General features: G+C 50.9%; 1 protein-coding gene across 1 annotated transcript in view; it reads right to left on the reverse strand.

The window, feature by feature from the left end:
* Positions 1 to 353: 353 nt before the first annotated feature.
* The window catches only part of VWA5B1 (von Willebrand factor A domain containing 5B1), a 38,031-nt gene continuing 13,038 nt past the window's right edge, over positions 354 to 25,346 (reverse strand). The window contains exons 8-21 of the mRNA XM_087820806.1: positions 24,251 to 24,361; positions 22,316 to 22,518; positions 21,754 to 21,868; positions 20,180 to 20,365; positions 16,787 to 16,970; positions 15,862 to 16,052; positions 11,874 to 12,075; positions 11,068 to 11,382; positions 8,665 to 8,802; positions 5,883 to 5,996; positions 3,676 to 3,750; positions 2,972 to 3,041; positions 2,311 to 2,428; positions 354 to 860 (exon numbers count right to left, since the gene is read on the reverse strand). Coding sequence (XP_087676932.1) covers positions 354 to 860; positions 2,311 to 2,428; positions 2,972 to 3,041; positions 3,676 to 3,750; positions 5,883 to 5,996; positions 8,665 to 8,802; positions 11,068 to 11,382; positions 11,874 to 12,075; positions 15,862 to 16,052; positions 16,787 to 16,970; positions 20,180 to 20,365; positions 21,754 to 21,868; positions 22,316 to 22,518; positions 24,251 to 24,361 — 2,529 coding nt within the window. The remainder of the gene's footprint in view (positions 861 to 2,310; positions 2,429 to 2,971; positions 3,042 to 3,675; positions 3,751 to 5,882; positions 5,997 to 8,664; positions 8,803 to 11,067; positions 11,383 to 11,873; positions 12,076 to 15,861; positions 16,053 to 16,786; positions 16,971 to 20,179; positions 20,366 to 21,753; positions 21,869 to 22,315; positions 22,519 to 24,250; positions 24,362 to 25,346) is intronic.

Here is a 25,346-nt window from a genome sequence, read left to right on the forward strand (position 1 = left end):
CCAGAGGGAACCCAGGCTTAAGTGTGTTTCCTCTCCACCCCCAGCAGCAGTAACCCCCCAGCAGTCCGTATGTCCAGGCAGAAAGGGGCTTTTGACCTTCTGGATATCTAGTCCAACTCTCACCTCACCCACTGATTTTACAGGTAGGGAAACTGAGGCCCGGACAGGGGACATGGTCTGGCCTTAAGTTGCACAGCTAGGTGGTAGCAAAGTTAGGATTGAATTCAGGCCTCTCGATGGCTGGTCTAGGGCTCTTTGTAACAACCACTCTATTGGCTACAGTTTCCAAAGCTCCCCCACCGGGGCACAGGGTCCCTCCCTGTCCTCCCCTGTCCCAGCCTCCCTCTCCCGCACTACACGTAATTCGGGTTGTAGCAGAGCATATTGAACTCCAGGCTTTCGTCCCAGTGCCGCAGAAGCACAAACAGCTGGAGGGCGGCGGCCTTGAGCGTGTCCCTTGAGCGCCCCTCGGGCACCTCCTGCTGCTCCAGCCACGAGTTGGCCTTGGCGGCCACCAGCTCCCACTCAACGAAGTAGGACGCCGAGCTGTGCTCCAGCCACGCCAGCGCCACCACCGTGGCCCACAGCTTCCCTGTGTGTTCTGTCACAGCTCTGAGCTCCCAGCCTGGCTTGTCCTCTCCCAGAGGCTCCTCAGAGAAGGTGTCACAGGAGGGGTGCCAAGGCGACGGGCTGGGGCACAGCTGGGGACTGGGGGTCTTAGACTCAGGCTGGCGGGCAGTGAGGGACACTCGATGGCAGGTGAAGGGTGAGGTCCACTTGAGCTTGTCCATAGGTATATGGATGGCCTCGCAGAAGGCTTGGTTGAGCAGGAAGGCTCCGGAAGCCAGCTGCAGAGACACCTGTGTATTGGGGAGCCCCTCAGTGGGCCTCAGACTTTTTAGCCTGTGGAGCCCCAGGCCGTGCAAAAGTCTGGGTCCACAGAGGCCACCATTCATCTTCCCCAGCTTGCCTCGCCTTCCTGGGGGATCTGCAGGGTACCCAGGCCCACTGAGCATCTCCGCCCCTCATCCCACCGGCCTTCAGACTGATCACTCTGCAAGCCCATCCCAACAGCTTCACTCCAAACCTGCCTCTTGTTCTGGGCAGCTGGGACCATCTCGGCCACTGGGACCATCCCCTGCCACCAAGTAGGCTCTGGGCAGCTCACCTCCCGCTTCTGCCCTCCATGCCAATCAGTTTCCAAGCTCCAAGGTCTGCTTTTGAAACACCTCTGCCACCCAGCATCTGCCTCCTGTCGTCCCTCCCTCTACTGTCCTCGCCGTCCCCACCCCGTCCACCTTCCCTGCATCCTGAGGGGTCTTTGCACGATCATCGCACTCTCTGGAGGCCATCAGTTCAGTGGCTTCAATTTTCTCTTAGAATAAGTCCAAACTATGATTTCCAAAGCGCTGGTTCCTCCTTGGCTTTTCCCCCTCAAACCCCCTTCTCCAGCCACCTCTCTCCCTCTCCTCTCTAGGCCTCAGCTCAGCCATTTCATTCTTCAGGCAGCCAGGCTCCATTCCTCTCATGGAACAGGTGCCCCCTCCCGCCTTGGTCTGCCCACCAAACCCGAGCTCCTATCACAGAGCCCACGGAGCAGACTTGCCTGGTTCCTTGCCTGTGTCCCCACTAGGCACTTAGTGCCCTGGGCTCAGGGACTTTGTTCATCTAGCTCAAAGCTGTCTCCCAGGGTCCAGCACTGCGCCTGGCTAACGGATCCTTGCTGAGCCAGTGCCTGCACAGTGCTCTGTTGCCTGGATCTCTGGAAAGTTTCTGTGTGCCCGGGTGTGCAAGGACCGGAGCTGGCAGTGAAGCTCCAACCGTGTCCCTCCTCCCAGCGCCCTCTGCCCCCCAGGCCCCACTGGTCCCAGATGCTCAGGGCCACACTCCCTTGCTCCTTGGTTCAGAGATTCCCACTCCACACCTGAGCCCCTCACCCTGCCACAGCGTGCTGGGGGTCTGCAAAGCCACTCGCTAAACACGTGCATGTCCCTGGGTGTGAATTTTACTCCTGAGAGTCATTCCAAGGCTTATTTTTATGTATTGGAAGACAGGCACACATAGATGGTGGCACAGAATGTAAAATTCCCTTGAATTTTTAAAAAGCAGATTGCAAAGAATTTTCATGATACTGATGCTGGCTTCTAGCCATACTCCTAGACCCTGGGCGGGGGACTCGTGCAGACCCCTCCACCCTGCTGACTATATGGGTGCAAAGGTCTAGGTTTTCTTCCCTTTGCCCAGGGGCGGGGTGGGAGGAGGCTCCCAGGAAGGCCCGTCTGTGGAGTGGCTGGGGCCTGGGGCACTCACCAGTGGGACGTAGTCAAGGCTCTGGCTCCCTGGCGTTGACTCTGGAGCCTTCGTCAGCGGCCTGCCCAGGAAGCCCTTGGCTGCTCGAGTCAGCAGCCTGGACTTTTTGAAAGTCAGCCTGTGTGGGTGGAGCCAGGAAGAGTGGCCACAGCCATCCCACTGGTGTCCCTGGTCATCCCACCCCCCAGTGCTCACTCAGCAGCCTCTGAAAGTCAGGTGGGGATCTGACAGGTGGCTTCTTCCGATCTCGTCATTTGACAGCTGGGGAAACTGAGGCCCGGGGGGGTGCATTTCCCCTAAGTCCCTCAGTGAGTTAGCAGTAACCAGGACGAGGCCCAGACTAGCATTCTTTTTCATGGCCCTCTTTTGATAGCCTGTTTTTGTTCAGCCCAGTGGTCAGAGTGTCTCAGGCTGGCCCTCCCAGGGGGTTACATTTGCAAACAGACCACGCTGTGGGAGAGGAGCCACAAAGGTGGGGTTTTCTGCAGAGGGACACCTGGGAGACAGTGATACCTGTGGATGGGGGGCCTTCTTGGCACCGTTGGGATTGCTCATTTTTGTCTGAATGTCAGGCCAGGCCTGCCTTTGGCCTTCCAAGCCGGGGACAGCCCCTGGGAGACGGGTGGCGCTAGAGTGTACTCGCAGTGGGAATCCCACGTACCTGGATCCGAACAGGGTCTCAGAAGCCTTCAAGGAAGAGACGGTGTTGGTAGCCAGACTGTGCAGGGGACCTGGAGAGACACACAGTGACAGCCGTTGCCTGACAGAGGACCCGGTTTAACACTCACTGCCCAGCTGGGGAAACCGAGCCCCAGGAGGGGAGGGGCTTGCCTGTATCCCTAGGGACCTGAGATGAACATTAGGCTGCAGGGCTGTTTCTGACCCAGTTGGTATGGGGAGGCATGAAATATATGGGTCCATGTGTAAGAAACAGGCCTCCAAGTTCCCCTGGCTGGTGACCCCAGGGTTTCTTCTGGAAGGTTACCTGTGGGGGCAGTGACAGCTTCATATCAAAACCCCTTGTCCCCAAGTGGGGACATCAAGTTTCCTTCCCTGGCACATTGCTGGAGGATTCTAGGCAGAGTGAGGTGGTGGAATGGTCCCTCAGCTAGGAATTGGGAGGCCTGATTCTAGGCCTGGCTCTGTCACCGGTTTGCTGTGTGGCCTCGGGCAAGTCACTTTACCTCTCTGAGTCTCAGTTTCCTTGTCTTTAAATTGGGAATATTCCTATTTACCTCTCAAGGGGTGCTTTGAGGAATAAATGAACCACTGAGGACCTTGTTGGGCCAAGACACTCTCCTGGCCCAAGGGTCAATCCCTAGCACTGTCTTCATTAAGGAGAGAGCCGGCTGACCGTCCACTTACCCTCAGAAGCAGCGTACTTCCCGCGGCCGGGGGACGTGGTCTCGCTGGAGGGCTCAGGGGGGCTTTCCTCGCCATCTACAACAGAGCAAAGCCAGTGAGGCCCAGCTCCCCTGGCTCTCCCTCTCTCACCTCCCACCCTCCCAGGAGAGTGATGGCTGAATCCACAAGACCTGGGAGGGGCTGGGAGAGCAAGGTCAGGGTTCCACCCTATTTGAATGGGCCTTCGTCTTCCAAACATATAGCCATGGCTCCACCACAAGAGTCAGGATGCCTGTGTTCGAATCCCAACTCCCCCATTGACTGGCTGCGTGACCCTGGCAAAGTTACTTCCTTCATGAGTTTTGACTGCAACTTAAAGATAATAGTACCTGTCTCACAGTGTTGTAAGGATTCAATGAAATAATACACAGATAGTGCTTGGCTCATAGTAAGTGCTCAATAAAACCCTGAGCTACAGACCCATCAGGGAAGAGGAGCAGGTCAGGGACTGAGGGTGGGAGTTGGGGATTGGGGGGAGAAGTGGGCATGAGGCATCAGGTCTGTGCTCGCTGAGGAGAGGCTAGTGCCAGCTCTTTAGGAGGCACCAGAACATGGCACTGACTTGTCAGAAGGGCTCTGATCCTCAGTTTCCTCATCTGTAAAATGGGGGTAATAATTGCACATAGTTTGTTCAAAATGTGTAACTGGGGTGTTATTCTTAGGATTATTATTTCAAGAGATGGAGAGTTATGGGCAATGTGCTACAAAAGAACAAACCGAATTATGGAAGGAGCTTCATGCACAAATATGTCCATCAGAGCCTCTGGTCCCCTGTGAGACCATCAGCAGCTCTGTGAGGGCCAAGGAGCTCTGTTTATCATTGGGTGCTTGGGGTGGGGTGGGGCAACCTGGGAGTGAGCTAGGGACTGAATGCCTCAGGCAAATAGCATGGTGATTAACATTCTGGGCTCTGGAGCCAGACACTGCCTGAGTTCAAGCCTGGGCTCTACCATGTATCAGCTGTGTGATCTTGAGTAAGTCACTTAACCTCTCTGGGCCTCAGTTTTCTCATCTCTTCATGGGGACAATAAGAGATGATTACGAGGAGCCATGGATAATTGGGACAGTGCTCGGCACACGGGAAACTCTTAGTACCTAGGGAGGGAAAAGTCTTGGGATAGAATAACAGCCTAGAAGTCACAGACACTTGGGTCTGAATGAGAGGACAATTGAAAAGAAGGGATCTGTGATTTTGATGGAAGCTGTGGGCCACGGAGAGTTGAACTACAGAGAAAGGAAGAAATGTCCTCTAGACCGAAGGCTCAGCATGGCTCAGGAATAGAGCAGGTTCCCCAGCTTTGGAGGCTCTGAAGGAACCAAAGAGCTGGCAGAACTCACATTTTAGAGTTCCTCCACCCCCTCACACACTGCTCCTCTTTCAAGCCATCAATGTCTGTGAGAACTTTCTAGTGACGGGATCTGGGCGTCTGGGCTTGTGGCCAGGTGGGACCTCTAATGTCCTCCCTGCGCTCAGAAGGTAGGAGATCCTCACTGCCCACGGGGGCATGAGGCAAGGGCTTAGGACGAGTGCAGCAGTCAGGCTGCCTTTAGAGGGATAGAAAGACATGTAGACATTCAGGACACAGAGTTAAAACCGTCCTGTGAATTAGTGCAGAGTCACTAAAAGGCCAAGTCATGGGTCCTCAGGGACCCAAGCTGCGGGCACAGTGCAGTCAGGTGCAGGCGGAATCCCGAACGAAGCAGACGGAAGGGCCCAAAGAGAGGGACCTGCCTCTTTGCTCTTCACGCTCCCCCTGGTTAATAGGTGTCCTGGAACTTGGTGCCTGGGAGGACTCAGGGGCTGAAGGAAGGGAGCCGGCTCCCGCAGGCTCTCAGCAGCGCGGTGTGAAGGGAGGCAAGCTTGGGCCATGCTTGGGTTAAGACAGATACCAGGTCCCCGAACCTCCCAGACTGTGGCTACAGATGCTAGGAGGATGGGTGGGAGGGACAGACGTCCTGAATAAGCATGTCGTTCAGGACGACAATGCCCAGCGAGTGAGAGAAAGGCACCCCTCTGCCCATCTCAGGCCTCGCCCTGGCCCTGCAAGGGCTCACAGCGCAGACTCAGAGTGAGGCCTCCAGGGTCTTGGACATGAGGGTGCCATGACTCAGGACCTCAAGCTCCAGGACACACCCCAGGTGGCTCTTACTTAGGTTCTGAAATTTGCCAGGTCCTGCTGCCGAGTCCTCCCCGAGCATGCTCTGCGACCGTCTGAAGCCAGTAGAGCTGCCCCTCCACTGTGGGGTCAGGACCCGAGAGCTGGCCATCCGGAGCGCAGCACCTTCATGAGGACAGGAGAAGGGGTCAGGGGGGTACAGGAGTGCCAGTCCTTTGCCTCCTCCCCAAGGCTGGCAGGAAGGGTTCTGACTTCAGTCTGTCAATCATCCAAAGACAGGAAGGCATTGCCCAAGGTGAGACCATAAACTTTGGAGCCGGAATGACCTGGGTTTGAACCCCAGCCTCTTCTTTTAGTAGCTGGATGGGCTGTTAACCACTCTGAGCCTCAGTTTCCATATTTGGGAAATGGGACTAATACCTACTTTGCCAGGTAAATACTGCTAATGACATAATGTTCAGAAAGCACCAATGTTTTCCAGGTAATTAAAAGGCTGGTTTTCTCAGGAACACCCCACTGCCCTTTCCCAGTTTGCTGTCTCAGAGACCCAGGGCCCACTCCCCCTGCCACAGGCAGGTCCCTGAAGTCCCAGGGCATCACCAAGGGGGGATGGATGGAAGAGAGATGAAGCTGGGATTCACAGCACCCAAGTGTGTTTTGGGAACCCCACTCTAGTAGGAGAACACTAGTCTGTTAGTTACCCTTTAAAAAACAAAGAGTTCTATTGGGAAGTAAATTTTGGAGATGCTGCATACTACATAGTCCATCCTCTGAGCCTGCGGATATACAGTGACATCCTGAAGGCCCCGAGAAGAAGAAAGCTGCTGCGCTTCATTTAGGTCAGTGGTTCCTAAATGTTTCCTCCTGATCTGGTATTTCCTATTTTTAAAAAATGATTTAAAATTGATTTTGAGAGAGAGAGAAACATCGATCAATTAGCTGCTTCCTGCACGACCCCTACTGGGGGACCCAGCCCACAACCCCGGCATGTGCCCTGACAGGGAATCAAACCAGCAGCCTCTCAGTGCCCAACCAACCGAGCCACACCGGCCAGGGCTGGTATTTCCTATTTTTGTGCTGAATGGCCATTAATGGGACAGGGAACTAGGGTTCTAGTTTCCTGGAACATGCTTTGGGAAGTGCTGATCCAGACCTTAGGGACGGGGGGGACTTGGGTTAAGAGAGATGCCAGGTCTCTGAACCTCCCATACTGTGGCTACAGATGCTAGGAGGGTGGGTGGGAGGGACAGACGTCCTGAATAAGCATGTCCTTCAGGACAATGCCCAGCGAGTGAGAAGGGCCAGTGGAGCAACAGCCTGGCTGCTGGCCAGAGCCCGAAATGAGAACAATGATGATTATAAACAAAAAGAGTGCGGGGCACAGGAAAAATGACGAAAGGCACATTTTGTTTCCAAACACAATTCTTTCAGGAGGTCCACCAAAAAAAAAAAAAAAAAAAAGAAAAGAAATTACAAAGGACAGGAAAATGTAATTCAGGGAAGGAAGAGTACATATAGTTCACAAATACGTGAAAAGCATCTCACAAAAAAACTGAAAACTAAAGAAATTCCCCAAAGAGAGTGTTTCGTCACCTATCAGACTGGCAGGCTTTAGAGAGAGAAACCACAGGCAGGATGTCGGGGTGGCCATCGGAATAGCCTCTGGGGCTGGGCCAGTTTGGTAACATGCAGCACTTTTAAATGGGCGATCCTGATGTGCGGTCTTACTTCTGAGAGTTAATTAACCCTGAACAGATAACCAGACGGGTGCGCAAAGATGTTCTTGGCAGCATCTACGATAATCTAAAAGGGAATAAACTGAAGGTCTAATAACGGGGGCTGCGTCAATCGGTTCTGATATACCTTAGGGGGCAGCGGAGAGGGGCAAGGTGAGCACAGGCTCTGGAGCCAGGTCCCTGGGGTTCAAAGCCTGTCTCCGCCCCTTACTGCTGTGTGACCTTGGACAAGTTACTTAACCCCCTCTGCCTCTGTTTCACCGTCTTTAAAATGGGGGTAACAGTATGTGCCTTGCAGAGCTGTTCTGAGGATTGAATGACTATATGACGCCTTGCAACACTGTCTAGTTGACTATTACGATGATGGCGTTTTTCTGCAGCGGAAGAGGCTGCAGCTGTTAAAATGATGACACAGTCACATTCATGGAAAGATCTTTCCCACACCCGTATTTCGTAAGGTATAGCACACCTTGGTCTGGCAAAGTTCGGTTTTTTGATTTCTCTACATGTAGATATCCATAGAGAGCAGTCTGGAAGGACGGTCCCACCAGGAGGTAATTAGTACTCATTTCTGGATGACTGTCACTTCCAGTCACTTATGTTTATTTTCTGTCTTTCTATATTTTGGATTTTTTTTTTTTTATATCTTTATTGATTTCAGATAGAGGAAAGGAGAGGGGGAGAGAGAGGTAGAAACATCAATGATGAGAGAGTCATTGATCGAGCCCACAACCCGGGCATGTGCCCTGACTGGGAATCGAACCCTGATCTCCTGGATCCTAGGTCGACGCTCAATAGCTGAGCCAAGCCCGGCCGGGCTATATTATGGAATTTTCTACAGTGAGCATGTGTCATTGTCCTAACTGGAAAAACTCAGTGAAGTCATGTTTATTTGGTAGGAATAAGGGAGTGGAACGGTTTCACAGCCTTCTGCAGAGCAGTGGGATGCGGCTCGTGTGCCCCGTGGTGGCCAAACCATCCACCGAGGGGCAGCGCTTTTTGCTTCTAGGCCCTTCCTTGCACCCCTCCCTGCAGCTCCAGCCGCTTCCTCCAGCCCATAGGAGGGGGGTGGCTGCCTGGCTGCCCATCTGCCTTACCGGAGCTGGGGTAGGCCACCACGGTGGGCAGGTACTGCTTGAGGCTCACGTCCACAGGCACGTAGGCGGTGTACTTGCTGATGACGTTGCAGGCCTTGCTGGTGTGCACGGCGTTCACCTGGTAGCGGCGGCTGGACCCTGCGGAGGGGAAGCTGGGGTCACCGTGTGGACTCAGAAAGTTCTCTCTGACACAGAAGCTCTGGAAGCCAGAAGGAAGGCTAGACCAGTGGTCCCCATCGTTAGGATTAAACAAGTCCTTCAAATCAACTTGCCGATTACAGACATAAAAAAAACACCCCAAGATTATTATCCTCCATTATCATTTCATAAAATAAGGACATTTTAATGTAAAAGAGGTAAGATATCTAAGCATAAAAAAGATAGTTACTTCCCTTAAATAACTAGTGTTATTAAAACAACCAAAGCCCTCTGTGTTGTCTGTATTTTCTAGTTTCAGTTTGTAGCTGTCTGATGAGACTCTTGCTGCAGGACTTCATAGCCTCCTGGCTGAGTGCGGACCACTGGTCCGGCCCATTGGACAATTTTGCAGAGAAGCTTGGAAACCAGAGAGGGAGAGTGGCCAGCACAGGGTCACACAGCGAGTTAGTAATGGACCTGAGATGGGGACTTAGGATGGTCTCATCCCAAAGCCCAAGCTCTTCCCACTAACAGGTTAGCAGCCTCTGTGGCTTGCCACCTCCAAAAGGCTGTGTGGGAGCCAAGGACACGAAGAATGGACACGTGTTGTAAACTGTAAGGTGAAGTGCTCATGGGGGAAATTAACATATTATACAATGTTAAAATAAAAACCAAACAGAGACCAGCCTTGAAAATTCCCTGAGCAGACAAAACCAGTTTAGTTATACAAACAAAGTTTAATTTAGCTCATTTTGCAACACTGACTTGACCTGGGTCATTTTTTGCTTCTGCCTCTGGAACTTGAACTGTTTCTCAAGGTTAATAGAAAGTAACCACTGAAGATTCTAATATCACAACCAATCACCACGAGGAACTAACTGTCACTGCTTCCTCACTCTGTAAGCTGTGTCTGATGACATACCCCTGAGCCTCATTCCATGTGTTGCTTTGGGTGCTCTCGATTTGCAAACGGTCTTTTTGGTGTGTGCACAATAAACTTTTACTAACTACTACTTCAGTGATTCATTGGTTTTACTTCTGTTATTTCTGAAATGTTCACAACAATACAAATAATATAAAATATAAAGCCACATTATATAAACATTAAAGCATAGACTATAATAAATAATAGAAATATTCTCTATTTATATCTATATCTAGCAATTCTTCAAGTGAACTCCATCAGGATCCCAGGAGTCACTTTTTAAGTAAAGTTTGCCCCAATTACTGAACTAATTTTAAATGAGCTCCCCCACCATCCTCATTACACAATCCCTTGAATCCCTGTATTTCTTTTTAATAGCACTTAGGCCTAATGCAGTCAGTTAACTGTGTGTAGACTTATTTGATCAGTGTCTGCTTTCCTGCTGGTCTGTGTCCAGCACTGCTAAGGAAGGGCAGGGATGTGGTGCCAGCCTCAGCCCCAAGCCTGGCCGCCAGCTGACCCGCACTCAGTAAGAGGCGCTGATGAGTGAGGGAGCGGACCCGCTAGGTCTAGGGGTTCCGTGGGAAGGTTGGGGTGGCCCCAGAGGAGCAGGGCAGGGGGAATAGAGCTGTTCTCATTTTTCTGTCTCAGAAGGCGCTGTAGGGAGAAGCCTTGGAAGAGAGGAGGGGTGGGGGACCGGTAGAGGGGAGGGGAGGGGAGGGGAGGGGAGGGGAGGGGAGGGGAGGGGAGGGGAGGGGAGGGGAGGGGAGGGGAGGGGAGGGGAGGGGAGGGGAGGGGAGGGGAGGGGAGGGGAGAGGAGAGGAGAGGAGAGGAGAGGAGAGGAGAGGAGAGGAGAGGAGAGGAGAGGAGAGGAGAGGAGAGGAGAGGAGAGGAGAGGAGAGGAGAGGAGAGGTAACGGGGTCGGGGTCCGAGAGCTGGAGGAGCCCGGGGCTGGTGGGAGGAGACAGGCTCCTGGAGGCCTGGGGACAGGGGCAGATCCGGGAGGGGATGGAGCCCCAGGCTGTGTGTGTGCGTTGTAGGAAGGGAGGGCTGGGGGTGAGGGGAGGCACCTGGGGGCGGTGTTGCGTTGGGGAGGCGGCGCGCGGGGCGAAGGCGGGGCTGCAGGGAGAAGGGGGGGCCTGGAGCGGGGGGAGGAGAGCGATCAGGAGGGTGGGGTTAGTGGGATGGAGCATTGGGCGGAGCTTGAGGAGGGCGGAGCTTAAGGAGGAGGGCGGGGCTTGCGGAGGGCGGAGCTTGAGGAGGGGGCGGGGCTTGCGGAGGGCGGGGCTTGCGGAGGGCGGGCTCGGGGCGGGGGGAGGGCTGCGGGACCCCGCGCTCACCTTGCTCGATCTCGCCCTCGCGCTGCGCCAGCTGCTCGAAGTCGCGGATGATGGCGCGGGCCGCCAGGTGGTGGAAGGTCTCGTTCCAAAGGTCGGGGTCGCTCGTGCCGCCCGGCTCCGGGCCGGGGGGCCCCAGCTCGAAGCTCACCTCCCATTGCAAACGCTGGCTGTCGCGCAGGCCCTTGATTACGGCCTTGCCCAGCACGGGGTCTGGGGTGGCTGCCCCGTCGGTGCTGGCCTGCTCCTCCAGCTGGGCCGGGGGCTCCCAGTCCGACGACGTCTTCGTCTCGAAAGAGGAGGGGTGATGGGGTGGCTCTGTGGGTGGAGGGACAAAAGGGCAGTGCTCTGAACTGGGGGACAGAGAGCCAGCCCCCAGGGGACATCATCCCTTCCCCAGAGCACAGACACCCCTAAGCAACTACAGCACAGTACCCCCACCCCACCCCCAAGGAACTTGAAACTCCTTCCCTAAAACAGGTGGGGTGGCCTGGGCTTGTCCCCAAGAGTGGGACAGACCACCTCCCAGGAAGCCAGCCCCCGAGGGGGTCAGGTAGGATGGGGGTGGGGCACTTCTCAGGAGAATGCGCCACAGGGAGGACATCTGGTGGGACACAGGCAGCCCAAGGGCCAGGTTGGTTGGGAAAGAGTGGGGTTGGTGAGGTCCTCCGGGAGAGAGGCCACAGCAGACTGTCCCCAGCCCCCAAAAGGCACAGGCATCTGTCCTCCTGGCCTGTCATCTGAAGTCAGGCCTCAGCCAAAGAGTCCTCCCTGTCCCCAGTCAGATCCTGGACCCTGAGGACACTTACCCAGGTCCCCAGGGCTGTGGCAGTTGGAGGCAGGCTTCAGGCTGGACCCAAGATCCAGCTCTCTTACGGGGCTCCAGGTCTGGGGCTCCTGGCCAGAGGGCAGGAAGGGCTGGCAGCCTTGCGGCAGCAGAGAGGGCCTGCGGGCCCCTGGGCCCCGGAGTTTGGGGCCCTGGCACAGGTCCAGGCCACTGTTCAGGAAGGGCTAGGAGGGCAAGAGGAAGAGGAGGGTGCTGGCCCCCTTCCCTCTGCCCCAACCACAGCTCTTTCCCTGGGCATCCCGGCTCCCCCTGCAGTACCCAAGGATAAATGGCCCGCTCTCCAGGACCCATGAGAAACATCATTGTGAATGATCCCAAACCATGGATTAAGTCCAAACCACGGGAAACCATGGAAAATCACATACCATGGATAATCTAAACGGACTGGTTTTTGCCCTAAAGTTTAAAACTTTGGTGTGTGTTTAAAATTAACCTTTTCCTTATGTTTTCTCATATGTCATGCTTAAAAGGTCTTTCCCACTATAAAAAAAAAAAAATTCCTGTAGAGTTTTTTGGTTTGTTTAAACCTTTGATTCACATGAGATCTATTTTTGTGTAAGGAAATAGGAACCAGCCTTTTCCTTGGTTTTCCGAATTGTCCACATCCCAGCACCGTTTATTGAATGCGGTTCATTTCCGGAGTCTCCAGGGCTTATCACTTCCCCGCCCCTATGGGGAAGAAGCTCTCATGCTAATTGGGCTTTCTTTCTGGACTTTTTGTTCTGTTTTGTGGATTTAATCTATCTATTCTTGTGCTGGTATTAAAAAAAAACCGGAAGGCAAGGGATAAACTGGGAAATATATTTGCAGTGTGCATGACAAAGCTCATTTTCAAGAAAATGCTCTTATAAATCACTGGTGGGGGTGGAGATGAATTCAATCAAGTAATGGGTTAAGGGCATTTGCAGGCAGTTTACAGAAAAAGTATCCAATAAACCAAGGGAAAAAATGCTCAGCTTCTCGAACGTTGCTCTAAATGAAGATGAATTACAGCTCTGGCGGGGGGCTAGGTGGTTTGAAGTGTCATCCCCTGCACCAAAAGGTGGTGGCGGCGGGTTTGATCCCTGGTTAGGGCACATACCTAGGTTTTGGGTTCGATCCCCGGTTGGGGCTTGTATGGGAGGCAACCTATTGATGTTTCCCTCTCACACCTATGTTTTTCTCTCTCTCTCTCTCTCTCTCTCTCTCTCTCCCTTCCTTTCTCTAAAATCAATAAAAATATATCCTCAGGTGAGAATAATAAAATAAAATGAATTATGATCTTTTTTCCATCTTCCAGACTGGCAAATATATAAATGTGTGACGACACACAGTGTGGTCAGGGTGGCGATGGAGCCTCCCGTGGACTGTTGGTGGGAGCGTGCGCTCTGACGGGCACCTGTGGGAGGACACTGTGGCCACATGCTGTCTGTCAGCATTCACACGGCACAGGCTCCTTGGACCCAGCGATTCCACTTTTAGAAATTGAATCCTGAGGAAGTACACAAGGGGGCAAATACTTGTGTACACGCACTGCATATCTGTTGCAGTATTGTTTGTTAAAACAGAAGATTTTGTGCAAATCTGGAGACAATCCAAATGTGCTTCAAAAAGGGCTGGCAAATAAGTTATGGTACATCCACTTGTTGGGACACCACACAACACTGCAGAGAAAGAGGCAGCTTTTAAAAAACTAATATGGGAAGATGTCCAAGATAAAGCTTATTTTAAAAAATTGCAACTGTTCTGTATCCTGATTGTAGAAATGGTCACATGACTATTCAGAACTCACAGAGCTGTTCACCAAGGACAGTAATTTTACTGTATATAAAAAGTGGAGTAAGAGGACATTAGAAAAGTAATTTGGAGAGAAGTTCATATATGTGATGATTTAAAACATCTACGTGTGTTGCGTATGAGTGTGTGTATGTGTGTGTGTGTAGTATTTCTGGAAGGAAACACTCAAAACCAAGTGGGTTGGGGCCCTGGGAAGGGTACTTTTTATTTTATACTTTACTGAACTGTTCAAGGGTTTGTATTGCAAACTCCGAGTGTGTATTATTTTTGTAATGAAAGAATATTAAATTAGTGTCTCTGGGAACATATGCATTGCCTGGCAGGAGATGGGGCGCAAGGGCGCTCACTAGGTATAACAGATAGAACAAGGTTTCCCAGGCTTTTAGGCCAGCAGCTAACCAGGGGTTCCTTTTCATCTCTACCAAGCATTTATTGGGAAGGGACTGTCCCTCCCCATTAGATAGCGGCTCCTTGGGGCAGGGGCTGAGGTGCTCCTTCCTGTCTCCTCTGGGCCTGAGGTCCTGGGATGGGACAAGGGTGTGGGAGAAGACAGGGACTGGTTACTCTTAGGATGGCCTCAGTGGGAGCTGGTACTCAGCCAGGGCTGCTGCTTCCCAGGGGATCCCTAACCCCACCTCCCTCATCAGAGACTGGTATTCCTCCCACCATTGCCCCACCATCACTGAGAAACAGAAGCTGCTACAGTTTCCATGGCAATAGATTAGTCTCAGGTTCGGCCCTTGAGCCAGCCAGAGGCTGGGGGGAGTGTGTACATGTATGCGTGCGTCTGTGTGTGCGTTCACACAAATGTGTTGGGGGGAATCAGACTGGGGAAGAAGCCAAGCAGGGGATGGGGCAGAAATAAGTGAAGATGGACCAGAAGCAAGTAGGAGAGAAGTTAAACTGCCTAGAGCTCTCACCAAGTAGAGCTACATTTAAAGAACACCTACTGTGTGCCAGGCACTGCACCAGGCATTTGGTGTCTTACCACCCGATGCCTGCAAGAGTCCTCCACTTACAGTTGGCTCCCAATAAATATCTGTTGGTGTCTGCTGGCTCAACCATCTGCACAAGCTAGTCTCCCCATTTCATAGGTGAAGAAATTGGGGCTCAGAGAGGTTAAGTAACATGTTTGAGGAGCAGAGTCTGCCTGACTCCAAGGCCAGTGTCTTCCAACTGCATCCCTGGCTAAGGGCAGAGAAAGACCTCGGGGACAAGGTGGCAGTATCTCTGTCCCTGGGAGTGTGGGGCTGTGTGTCTGTGGGGGCTGGGAGGGATGGAGGTGGTGGGTGGGAGTGGGGAGTGAAAGGCTGCTTCACAGAACCACAGACTCGCCCTGACAAGGCTACATAAAGCCCCTTCTTAAGAAAATGGGATAAGGCGCGCAGATAACACCAGACACCAGTTTGGTTTAGGACAGTCTCTCAAGCTCGTGACTTTGCCGCCCTCCCCACAGTGTCTCTCAAGCTGGTGACTTTGCCGCCCTCCCCCGGGGACATTTGACAAAGTCTGCAGACATTTTCAGTCGTCATGACTGGGGGTGGTGTTGTTACTGGCATTCATTTGATAGAAGCCAGGGATGCTGTCAAATTCCTACAATACAGAAAGTAGCCCCACAACAGAGTTACCGTGTCCTTAGCGCTGAGACCGAGAAACTAATCTAGCCGGACGGTGGCTCTAACTCCGAGATGCCCTCTGCCCTGGGTGGGTGTACAACACCTGGGATTTGCAGAAGGTGCAGGTGATGGAGAAGGAAGCAAGGGCTTCTCAGGAAGAGGGTCCTGGGTTTTAATCTCCTGACAAGCTGTGTGATCCTGGGTAAGTCGCTTTGCCTCTCTGGCCCTTAATTTCCATATCTGTACAGCATTGGGGTGGCAGCCCCCACACTCCCTCCTTTCCCAGGGGTGTTATAAAATCAAATGAGAGAGTAGATGGGGGTGCCTCTTGCTAACTTGGAAGTGCCGTGTGCAGAGAAGAGGCGATGTCATTGGCCAATAGGTATCATTGTTAGGAAGGTGGTGCTGGGGGCCTGGCAGACGAAGGTCCAGAAAAAGAAGAGGTGACTCACTTCTCAGTGTAAGTGGTGGACAGGCTCTATCCTTCAGGTTGAAGCAGGAGACACAGCCCACCCCTTCCCATAGGCCCCCCCACCCCAACCTGCCCTGCCCGGGCACCTGCAAATCAATCTGCCGCCACGGGGCATCTGGGCTGGGCTGGTTGGTGAGGTCCTGCAGCTTAGCTTTTCGCAGTGGGTATCTCCTGGCAGCCATCGTGGGGTCGCTGGCCGCGGTGGCCCTTGGGGAGGGCTTGTGGTTGGTGATCTGGTTGGTGCTGTATGCCCGCCGTCGCTGGGAGAGGTCCACACCTGGACAGGGGTGGTGGTCGGGGGGCCACCAGTGGAGGAGGGCAGTGGGCAAAGAGTGAGGGGCTTGCACCCCCTGTCATGTGTGGACACTTCTTGAGTACTCCACCGCTCGCCTACTGAAATAGGTTCGGTGCCTCACCTTTCCTGGCATTCAAGGCCCTGCCTGCCTGGGCCCTAATCTGTCACCCGCTGCTCTCCTTTCTGCTCCCTTTTCAAGGTTCCGTGTGCTCCAAGCATAGCAGCCGTGTCTCACCTCCACGCCTTTGCTCAGGCAGTGTCTGCTGCCTAGGACCTCCGGGGGCCCATGTCACTCTGCTTTCTATCAGAATTAAGGCCAAGTGTGTCTCTTTCCCTAGACGGGGAGCTATTGAAGAACAGGTGCCATGCTGGAGCCACCTTTGCTCCCCACACTCTGCTCAGTACTGAGTCCTGGTAGGTGATCAGTGAATACCCTCCGAGTGGGAACTGACACCATAAAGTGGCTTTGGACGCACACGGGTCTCGACTTTTTATCTGTACTCTACCTCTCTCAAGTCCCATGAGCTTAGCCAAGTCGCTTGAGGTCCCCGGCTCGGTTTCCACATCTGTAAAATAGGTAGTTCCCACCTCTGCAGCTGCTAACTACTCAGTGAGATTGTTTGTGTAAAGTGCTTAGCGTATAGTAAGTGCTCAGTAAAATGTGTCAATCACGGCTTCTGGAGAAGTGAGTGAAGTGCCAGGGGCGGCAGACTTACCCGGGCTGGTGGTGCAGTCGCCGCTGGATAGTGGGCCTTCTTTGGCCTGCCTCAGGTTGAGGGGCGCCCCCAGGCTCTTGGCACAGTCTGTACTGTCTGAGCCAGGCCCCTCATCCTGTGAATGGTAGAAGACAGAGCTGCCGGACTCCTGAGAGTGCAGCATGCTGTATCGCCGCCTCTTGTCCTGGAGGAAGGGACAGGAAAGGCCAGGAGTGAGGGTAGGGGTCAGGAGGGACGGCCACAGAGCAGCAGGCAGTGTGAGGCGAGGCGGTGGAGACCCCGCCTTGCAAGAGCTGGAATAATACAAACTTGTTTTCCTTGCTTGGGGAATGTAGGCAGCCTTCTGTTTAAGAGGTGGCGAATGGGAAAGACTTCATATCACTTATATTGTTTATATTTTTAATTATCTTCTTTATTAAAAATATTAAAAATGTAATTCTCAGTGTCACTGCTGTCTCCAAATAGGTCACCAAAATTAACAGAATCAACCATCTGTTCCTTCTACTCCATTCTCCATAATAGAAACATATATATAAAACATAAAGGCTTTGGGGGTCATTTTTGTTTTACAAAAACTGGACCACGTTATTTATATTGAGCAGTATCTTGAATTTTGCATGTGAAACATTTTGGAAATCCCACATGTCAACTACTCTTTTAAACAGTCGCCTTCACAATATCCTCCCACTCCTATTGTTAAGTATTCACTTTGTGGCTATATTTATATTTAATGTCCGATCAGTCAAAAAGCCAGTGTGTCATTCATTGACAGATAAAAGCTAATGGCAGAGAATACAAAACACACACAGAGAAAATGCTGTTAATTGTCGTTCCTTTAACAGAAACTCAGACCTGATCAGACAACCAAAGTATAAATCACCTGGTGTAGGGAAAAGGACAAGTAGCATAGGAAAAGAGGAGTAGAACATCACTTTTAAAAAATCAGTTCAATTAAAATAAATATGTGAGACCATAGTGTCTTATGGTACATATTATTGTTGATCTACTAAATAATACTTTGGGAGCTCTGGGGAGGATATGTGGGCCTTTGGACTAGAGAAAGAAGTATATGAAGGGCTGGAATTTAAAAATAAAATAGAAACCTAGCTTCCCCCTCTTAATAATTAAGTTTGTTTGATGAGAAATTCATATTTTTGTTACGAAATTATTTGTAATCATGCCTTTCACAATATTTTCCTGCTTCATGTGACATCAAACAACATTTTGAGGGGGGGGGCCATCAATACGTGACCATATATTTTGTTTGTTTGTTTTTTTCATTGATCCCCTCCATCCTGCACCCCCCCCCCCAGGCCTCCACCACACATTGTCTGTGTCCCTGGGTCATGCATACATGCATATAAGTTCTTAGGTTAATCTCTCCCCACCCACCCACCCACCCCGCCTTCCCCCTGAGATCCCTCAGTCTGTTCCATGCTTCCATGTCTCTGGATCTATTTTGTTCATCGGTTTATTTTGTTCATTAGATTCCACATATGAGTAAGACCATGTGACACTTGCCTTTCTCTGACTGGCTTATTTCACTTAGCATAATACTCTCCAGGTCCCACCATGCTGTCTTATAGGGTGAGGGATCCTTCATTTTTACAGCTGCATAGTATTTCATGGTGTAAAAGTCCGAGAAGGTGCTTGATATGATCTGCATCTTCTTGAACATGTAGAGAGTTGTTTTGTGCCCTAACATGTGGTCTATCTCTGAGACTGTCCCATGTGCACTGAGGAGAATGCCTATTCTGCAGCTTTGGGGTGAAATGTTCTGTTAATGTCAGTTAAATCCATCTGATCTAGTGTGTCATTTAGAGTCACTGTTTCCTTGTTGATTTTTTGTCTGAAAGATCTATCCAGTAGTCAGTGGGGTGTTAAATTCCTCTACGGTGACAGTATTACTGTCTATCTCTCCTTTAAAGTCCTCCAGAAGTGTTTTGTTTTCTTTTGTTTTGTTTCTCAGCCTGTGTGAGTCTTTTGTTCTGAGGTGGGTTGTGGCCATATATTTTTGCCATTGTAAAAAATGCTGCAATAAATCCTTGGACGTGACTCCATTATATCACTTTTCTTTCTCTATGTTAGATCCTTAGGAGGGATTTCTGGGCTGAAAAGTTATGTCTTTCTAATTTCCTTGGTTATTTCTAGATTACTTTCCAGGAGGGCAAGTGCTGTTTACACGACAGTGTATAAGGGTTCCCTTCACCCAACAGCCCTGCTAGTAGCAGAGAAAACATTGCCAGTCTCACGGGTAAGGAAAGAAGGGAATGGTGGTCCCTTCAAGCGGTGGGTCTGTTGGTGACCTGCTGCCTCCCACACCTCCAAGAAGAGCCTGGACTGTGCAGTGACTTGACCAGAATTTTGTAGAGCACTTTCTCCCTGGAGTTGAATATAACATTCTAAATATAACATAACATCCACTCTCCATAACACACTAACCATTACTGACAATGGTTCTTAAGAGATTTCATAACGTTCTAAAACCTGGAAATTTTATGTAAAATGTTAACTTCTTTTGAAAGATGAGAAACACATTTAACACAGGTCCCGCATTCCTGCATAGCCACAATTTGTTAAAGCTGAGTAAAGGCTGCCCAATTTCAACAGGGAGTGAACTATCCAGTTTGCCATGCTCCTCACCACTCCTTATTGCCTCTCTATGAACTCAGTGATAACTGCTATCCCTCATGGCATTTGCCCCTTTTATTTTTACAGCAAATCCATTTCACTCATTTTATATCTGCCCAGTCCCTCTAGGCATTAGTTTGTGACTTTTGCTTAAAAGCAAAACAAGTTGATATATCTTTTGAGGGGCAGTGGAGAGACTCACTAAAAAGAGAAAATGAGTGAAGAAATAGCTTCTCAGGCACTCTCACGCGTTTTAGCATAAATTCCACCCCCCCCGAGAAGTTCCCCACTTTATCCCACTTCTGCCACCACACAGAAACAATTACCTATGTAAGTAAATAAAACACAAACTCATTTAAGGAGCTACAACCTGACTAGAGTGTTTGGGGAAAGAAACCTGAGTAGTTGTTCTGAACTAAATTGTTCATCAAAAGCACTTTGGGGAGATCATATGAAATGAAGGTCCCTGGGCCTTACCTTGGAGACTTGAATTCAGGGACCTAGGTTGGAGCTGGGACTCTGCATTTTAAACATGTTCCCACATCCCTCTGCAGAAAGGCATCTTGAGAACCACATAGTGAGCTGGTAGCATTTACCCAGGCACTTACGATGACTGAATGCCCATGGCCTGGAGCTATACCTCCCAACAGCAAACCCAGATCCAACTCATTCCTTCCTGCCGTGATCAGTCCTTCCAGCTAGGATGATTTATGGGCATGTTTCTGGACCCCCACTGACCCCTGGCATTTCTAAGATACTTACAAATCTGGAATTGGAGGTGTATAAGGAGGCGTCACACACAATGCCATATCCCACCAGCCGTTCTCCAGGGAAGAGGGTGCTGGTGCTGACAGGTGAGACCAGCACTTCGGTGGTCTCAGGGAAGACCCACTCCACAGTCACATCACTCAGAACTGGGGCCATGGCCTTCTTCAGGGATTTGACCATCTGTTGGGCAAAATCAGAACACAGGTAGGGGAGATATGTGAGTAGGGGTATGTCCAGGTGAGCAGCACCAAGACCAGGTGGGTATGACCACATGGGGAAGTGAGCAGGGAAGACGTGACAAGAGGCCTTGGGGTGGCTTGCCCACCAGTGAACATGCTACTTCTTGGGCTCCTAGGATGTCAGAGTTGGCACATTTTTTGTCACCTCTCAAAGAAGATTTTCTACAAATGAGAGAATCTAAGACTCAAAGGAGTGTTGTGGCTAGTCCAGGGCACATAGTAAGTGTGTGTCAAAAGCATGGACCACATAGTGATCTTGAACAAGTCAATTTGCTTTCCTGCGCCTCATTTCGCCCACTTGTTAAACTGAGTCAGTCCTTCTCAACTCTAGATGTAGTTGGGAGGATTATCTGAGATACTGGATTTGAAGTATATGCCACTTGATAAGTGTTCAGTAAATGACAGCTATAGTTTGGCACCACGTAGGCTGATTTCCTCAAATGTATTGCAAGGCTGGAGAAAAGTGATTCTGGGGTTGTTGGAGCCAAAGAGGCGCACTCTCCAAGCTCCCTTTCAAGAGAGACATTTAGGTGACAGTCTCCGGGTGCAATGTCCCAGCTTCTGAACCTAAACCATGCCTCTCCCTGAAGCCCCCAGGCAATGACTGAGCATGGCAGGGATTCCAGTGCCTGGCATTTCAGCCCAACACAGACCACCTGATGGGCAATCTTTGCTTCCCATTGGCTCTGCTGAGACCTTGCCAGACCTGCATCCAATCTGAGGCTCTCCCTGCCCGAAGCTTCTCCCTCCCTTTCCCTTCACAGGTGTTGCCTCTGCATCCTGGCTGGAGCATTCTCCTTCCCGTTTCCTCCTCTTGTCTCTTTCCCAGACATTAGCCTCCAATAAATTCTTGCACTTATAACTCCAGTTCTGTCTCTGGTCCCTGGACTGACTCAGGGATTTTCCAGGGGTTGGATTATTTGTGCCACTTGTGCAGGAAATGGAGAGAAGACTATAATCCTCTTGATTTCTGAGCCCTTTAGATCCTTCTGAGCCACCATTTGTCACCATCAGGAATGTGGCCAGAAATGACCCCAAACACAACTCCAAAAGCATCAAGGCAGTGACTCTTCCAGAATCTGATCCTGCCCAGCCAGTGCGTGGAGCATGAGGTCGAGGAGGCTGGAGACCAGGGATTTAGTGTCCTGTAGGAGCTTCTGGAGTTGCCTACTTTGTGGCTTCCACCGCTCTGATTCTCACTGGGATACAGTGTGGCCTAGTGGAGAGCTCAAATTTGGGGTGAAACCCTAGCTCCACCCCTGAATTGTGCATGACCAATCTGGGCCTCTGAGGGTCCAGCAGCAGAGGGACTGGGGCCTTTCCACCTACCTTGGGTTGCAGCCGCTCCCCCTCCTCCAGGAACTCAGCACTACCCTTGGACACATTTGCCAGCCCCTTCACCAGCCTGTGGCAGACGTTGGGTCCAATTCCGAAGCTATAGCACCTGGGGGAAGAGAGGCTGCTACTTCCCATCCTCTCTACCATCTCTGTCCCCTGATGGGGAAAGGGACAGAGTGTGACCCAGCAGAGCTGTTTCACAGCTGGCCCAGCTTCAGGCTAAGGGCAGGGGAAGAGGGGCCATCAATGGGTCTTTACATTCACATACAGCCCATGATGTCCACCCAGCTCAGAGCCAAAGCAGCTAGAAGGGCTCTTTCTTCCTAGGCTGCTCATTGGGAGCTGTATACAGAAGTGTGGGCATCTCATCCCTCCTGAACTTTTGAGGGGAAAAGGCAAACCTTGAAGCCAGCCACACCACCCTGGAAGCAAAGCATTATAGGGTTCTTTCCTGTCCTTCTGGCATTTTCCACATGGCCCGGGTTCTGGAAACCCCAGCTCAGCCCAGGGCCGCCCAGGATAACCATGTCCCAGGCCTTCAGCCTGTGCCCACCTGGTGGAGAAGGCGTGGTTTCGCACCAGCTCCAGCACCTTCCCCGTGTTGTTGATCACCCCGTCTGTGATCACGAAGAGAAGCCGCGGGTGGCCTCGGTGCACTGGCTGCCGGATGACCCACTTGAGCGGGGAGAGGATGTTGGTGCCACCCATGTCGGCCCGTATCTTCTGAATGTTATCACAGGCTGTGGCCAAGGTCTCCTGCAGGAAAGGCACAAGGCAGGGGAGATAGTTCCCAGGGTCACTGTAGGATGGGGAGGCTCTGAGCCCCTTGTGGGAGGAGTCCTTTTGTTTCCCTAGGCCAGCCATTTTCAACCTTTTTCATCTTGTGGCGCACGTCAACTAATTACTAAAATGCTGCCACACACCAAAAAATATATTTTTTGCCAATCTAACAGCAACAAAAAGGTATCATTTCAATTCAGTCACACCAGATGGCTGTGGTGTTGGCTGTTGTCATTTTTTAATTTGACAATCTCAGGGAAAAGAGTGCCCTGGGCTAAATAGTCAGGTATTGCATGCTTTTAAAAGTCTTGTGGCACACTGGGTGAAAATCGCTGCCCTGGGTAACAGTTCAACCTCATTTGAGTTGAGTCCTGTTCCCAATTTCATCTCTGCCCCACATACAGGAAGAATAGGTGGCCACTTGTTTGGCATAGTTCTGTCCAATTACACCCCCGCCAATGCCTGACACGCTACCAGCTGCCGATATATTAACTTGTCATTGTCCTTTCTGGCCAAGGATTATTGGCATTGGATGAATGTCACTGCAGCAAGGACAGGTTCTCACTGGACATCAGATGTCCTGCTCCTGTCTCAGGAAGATGCTCTTCCAACATCCGTGCATGGAGTGGTAGCACATGTCAAAAGCCTTAAAATGTATGTGTACCTTTGAACCAGCAAGACTAGAAATTTACCCCAAAGGAATCATGAAGGATGCATGTGAAGTCTTTGATACAACGATGAAAAGTAGCAAAAAAATGGAACCGACTTCAGTGCCCAACTGTAGGGTTTAATTATATAAGTCACTGGTCTGTCTGTAGTGAAATACCAGGCAGCCATTAGAATTACATTGCAGATTTATACTTACTGGCAGGCAAATGCACTCATGATAGGCTGTTGTGTTAGAAAGTAGTTTCCGGAAGACCTAATCCTGTCTTTATTGAAAATGTGTGTCAATGCACAGAACGAAATCTGGAGGGATTTATTCTAAGCTCTTAACATTGTGTTTCCTTTTCTTTTTCTCACTGATGTGATCATGCGAGATTTAAAATTTTTTCTTTTTGATTATCTAGCTTTAAAAATTGTGGCATAATCAAAGTGTGTTGTTTTTGTATTTTAAAAACCCATAAGCTATTTTTAATTGAAAAGTAACCCCTAAGTCCGTTTCCCTCCCTCCCTCCCTCCCTCCCTCCCTCCCTCCCTTTCCTCCAACTCCTAGACCTGGGTAAGATGCTACAATTTTTAACATGCTGCTGGGGCCACGGTCCTGTTGTTTAAAATTGTACCTTGGGCCTTGTGAGCCCCATTCTTAGCCCACTCACCCACCTATTCACTCTGCTACTCCTCTCTATTCACGTCTTTGGCTCCACCTTGCAGAACCTATTGTCCTCCTAACACAGAGGCTTCAGTGAGTGGCAGGCCTGGGATAGGCATTCTCTTTCTACCCATCCCTGTCACCTCCCCCTCTGTGCACACCCTTACTTGGCCCAACAGAGTCTTTATTTTAAAGAGGAAGATGATAGAAGGCTGAGCCGTCAGAAAACTGCCTAAACAGAGTTAGCCTCTCTTTTGTTCTTGGCTCCTGGGTATCGTTTTGGCCCTACATGGGTGGACAGACAGCTTTTGAGCAGGCCTCTTTCGAAACCCTTCCTTCCTCTCCTCTATTCCTCACCACCCGCCCCCTCCTGGCCCCAGCCTTGTCCTTCCTTACCTCATTGTAGGTCTGACTGGAAGGGAAGAGGGTCTTAAATGTGGATCCGAACCCAATGACATTGAAGAGGCAGGCTGGCATGAGGCTCTTAAGGGCCACCAGCACAGCATCCTGGCAGGCAAGAAAGAGAGTTTCAGGATTTGGAAAGGAGCTGTGACTTCTGCCACCACACACCACCATTATTATCCCAGCACGGAGTCTGTCTCCAAACAGGCCTTTGCACCACCACCCCCATCTGCACCCAACATCGCCTTTCCCCCCAGATCCAGAAATTTGCTGATGCTGAGCTGAGGCTGGACCAAAGCCATCTCATAAAATTTCTCATCCATGTAGCAAGTCTGACTTTTCAAAGCCATTCTATTGGGGCTTGCCAGTTACATCTCACCTCCTGCTGGCCTGTGCGGTAGGGAGAGCAGGGAGCACCCACTCCTTTCCGCCAAAACAAAAACTGATGTCTAAGGGAGGCATGTGGCCTGGTTCAGGTCACACTGGTGATAGGACAGGCTTCTGGCTCTCATCCAGGGCCTTTTGCAGAATTCGCCCCTGGGACAGTCTCTTTAGGTCATATTTGCTGAGTGCTCAGGATGTACTTTACTGGTATTACCTCATCTAATCTTCAAAGTGACCCTTGGAGCAGGCACGATATTACCCCCATTTCATACAAGAGAACATTGAGGCACAGAAAGGCGAGTGACTCGCTGGTGAGCATTGAGATAGTAAATAGTGGAGCCAGGACTCAGACATGTCACTTTGCCTCCAAAGCCTGTGAACATTAGAATCTTAACCTATTTATGCAACACCAGGAGACCTTGATAAAGCTGTATTGGAAAAAATAATGACAAAGAAGAAAAATGGCGATGACAGGAGGGAGAATGATGATACTGATGATGATCCCAGGCAGTGATAAATATAAAGCAATTACTATATGTCAGGCGCTGTAATAAACACTTTATAATAATTATCTCATCTAATCTCTATAAGAGCGGTTAGGAAGATTCACTTTGACGTTAAACACATCTGGGTTTAAACCTCACCTCCACCCTTCCTAACTTGACCTTGGGCTAGTTATGTCACTCCTCTGAGGCCCAGCCTGGCA

The sequence above is a fragment of the Miniopterus natalensis genome, chromosome 9, assembly GCF_054644295.1.
Source record: "Miniopterus natalensis isolate mMinNat1 chromosome 9, mMinNat1.hap1, whole genome shotgun sequence".
In the NCBI taxonomy this organism is placed as follows: Eukaryota; Metazoa; Chordata; class Mammalia; order Chiroptera; family Miniopteridae; genus Miniopterus; species Miniopterus natalensis.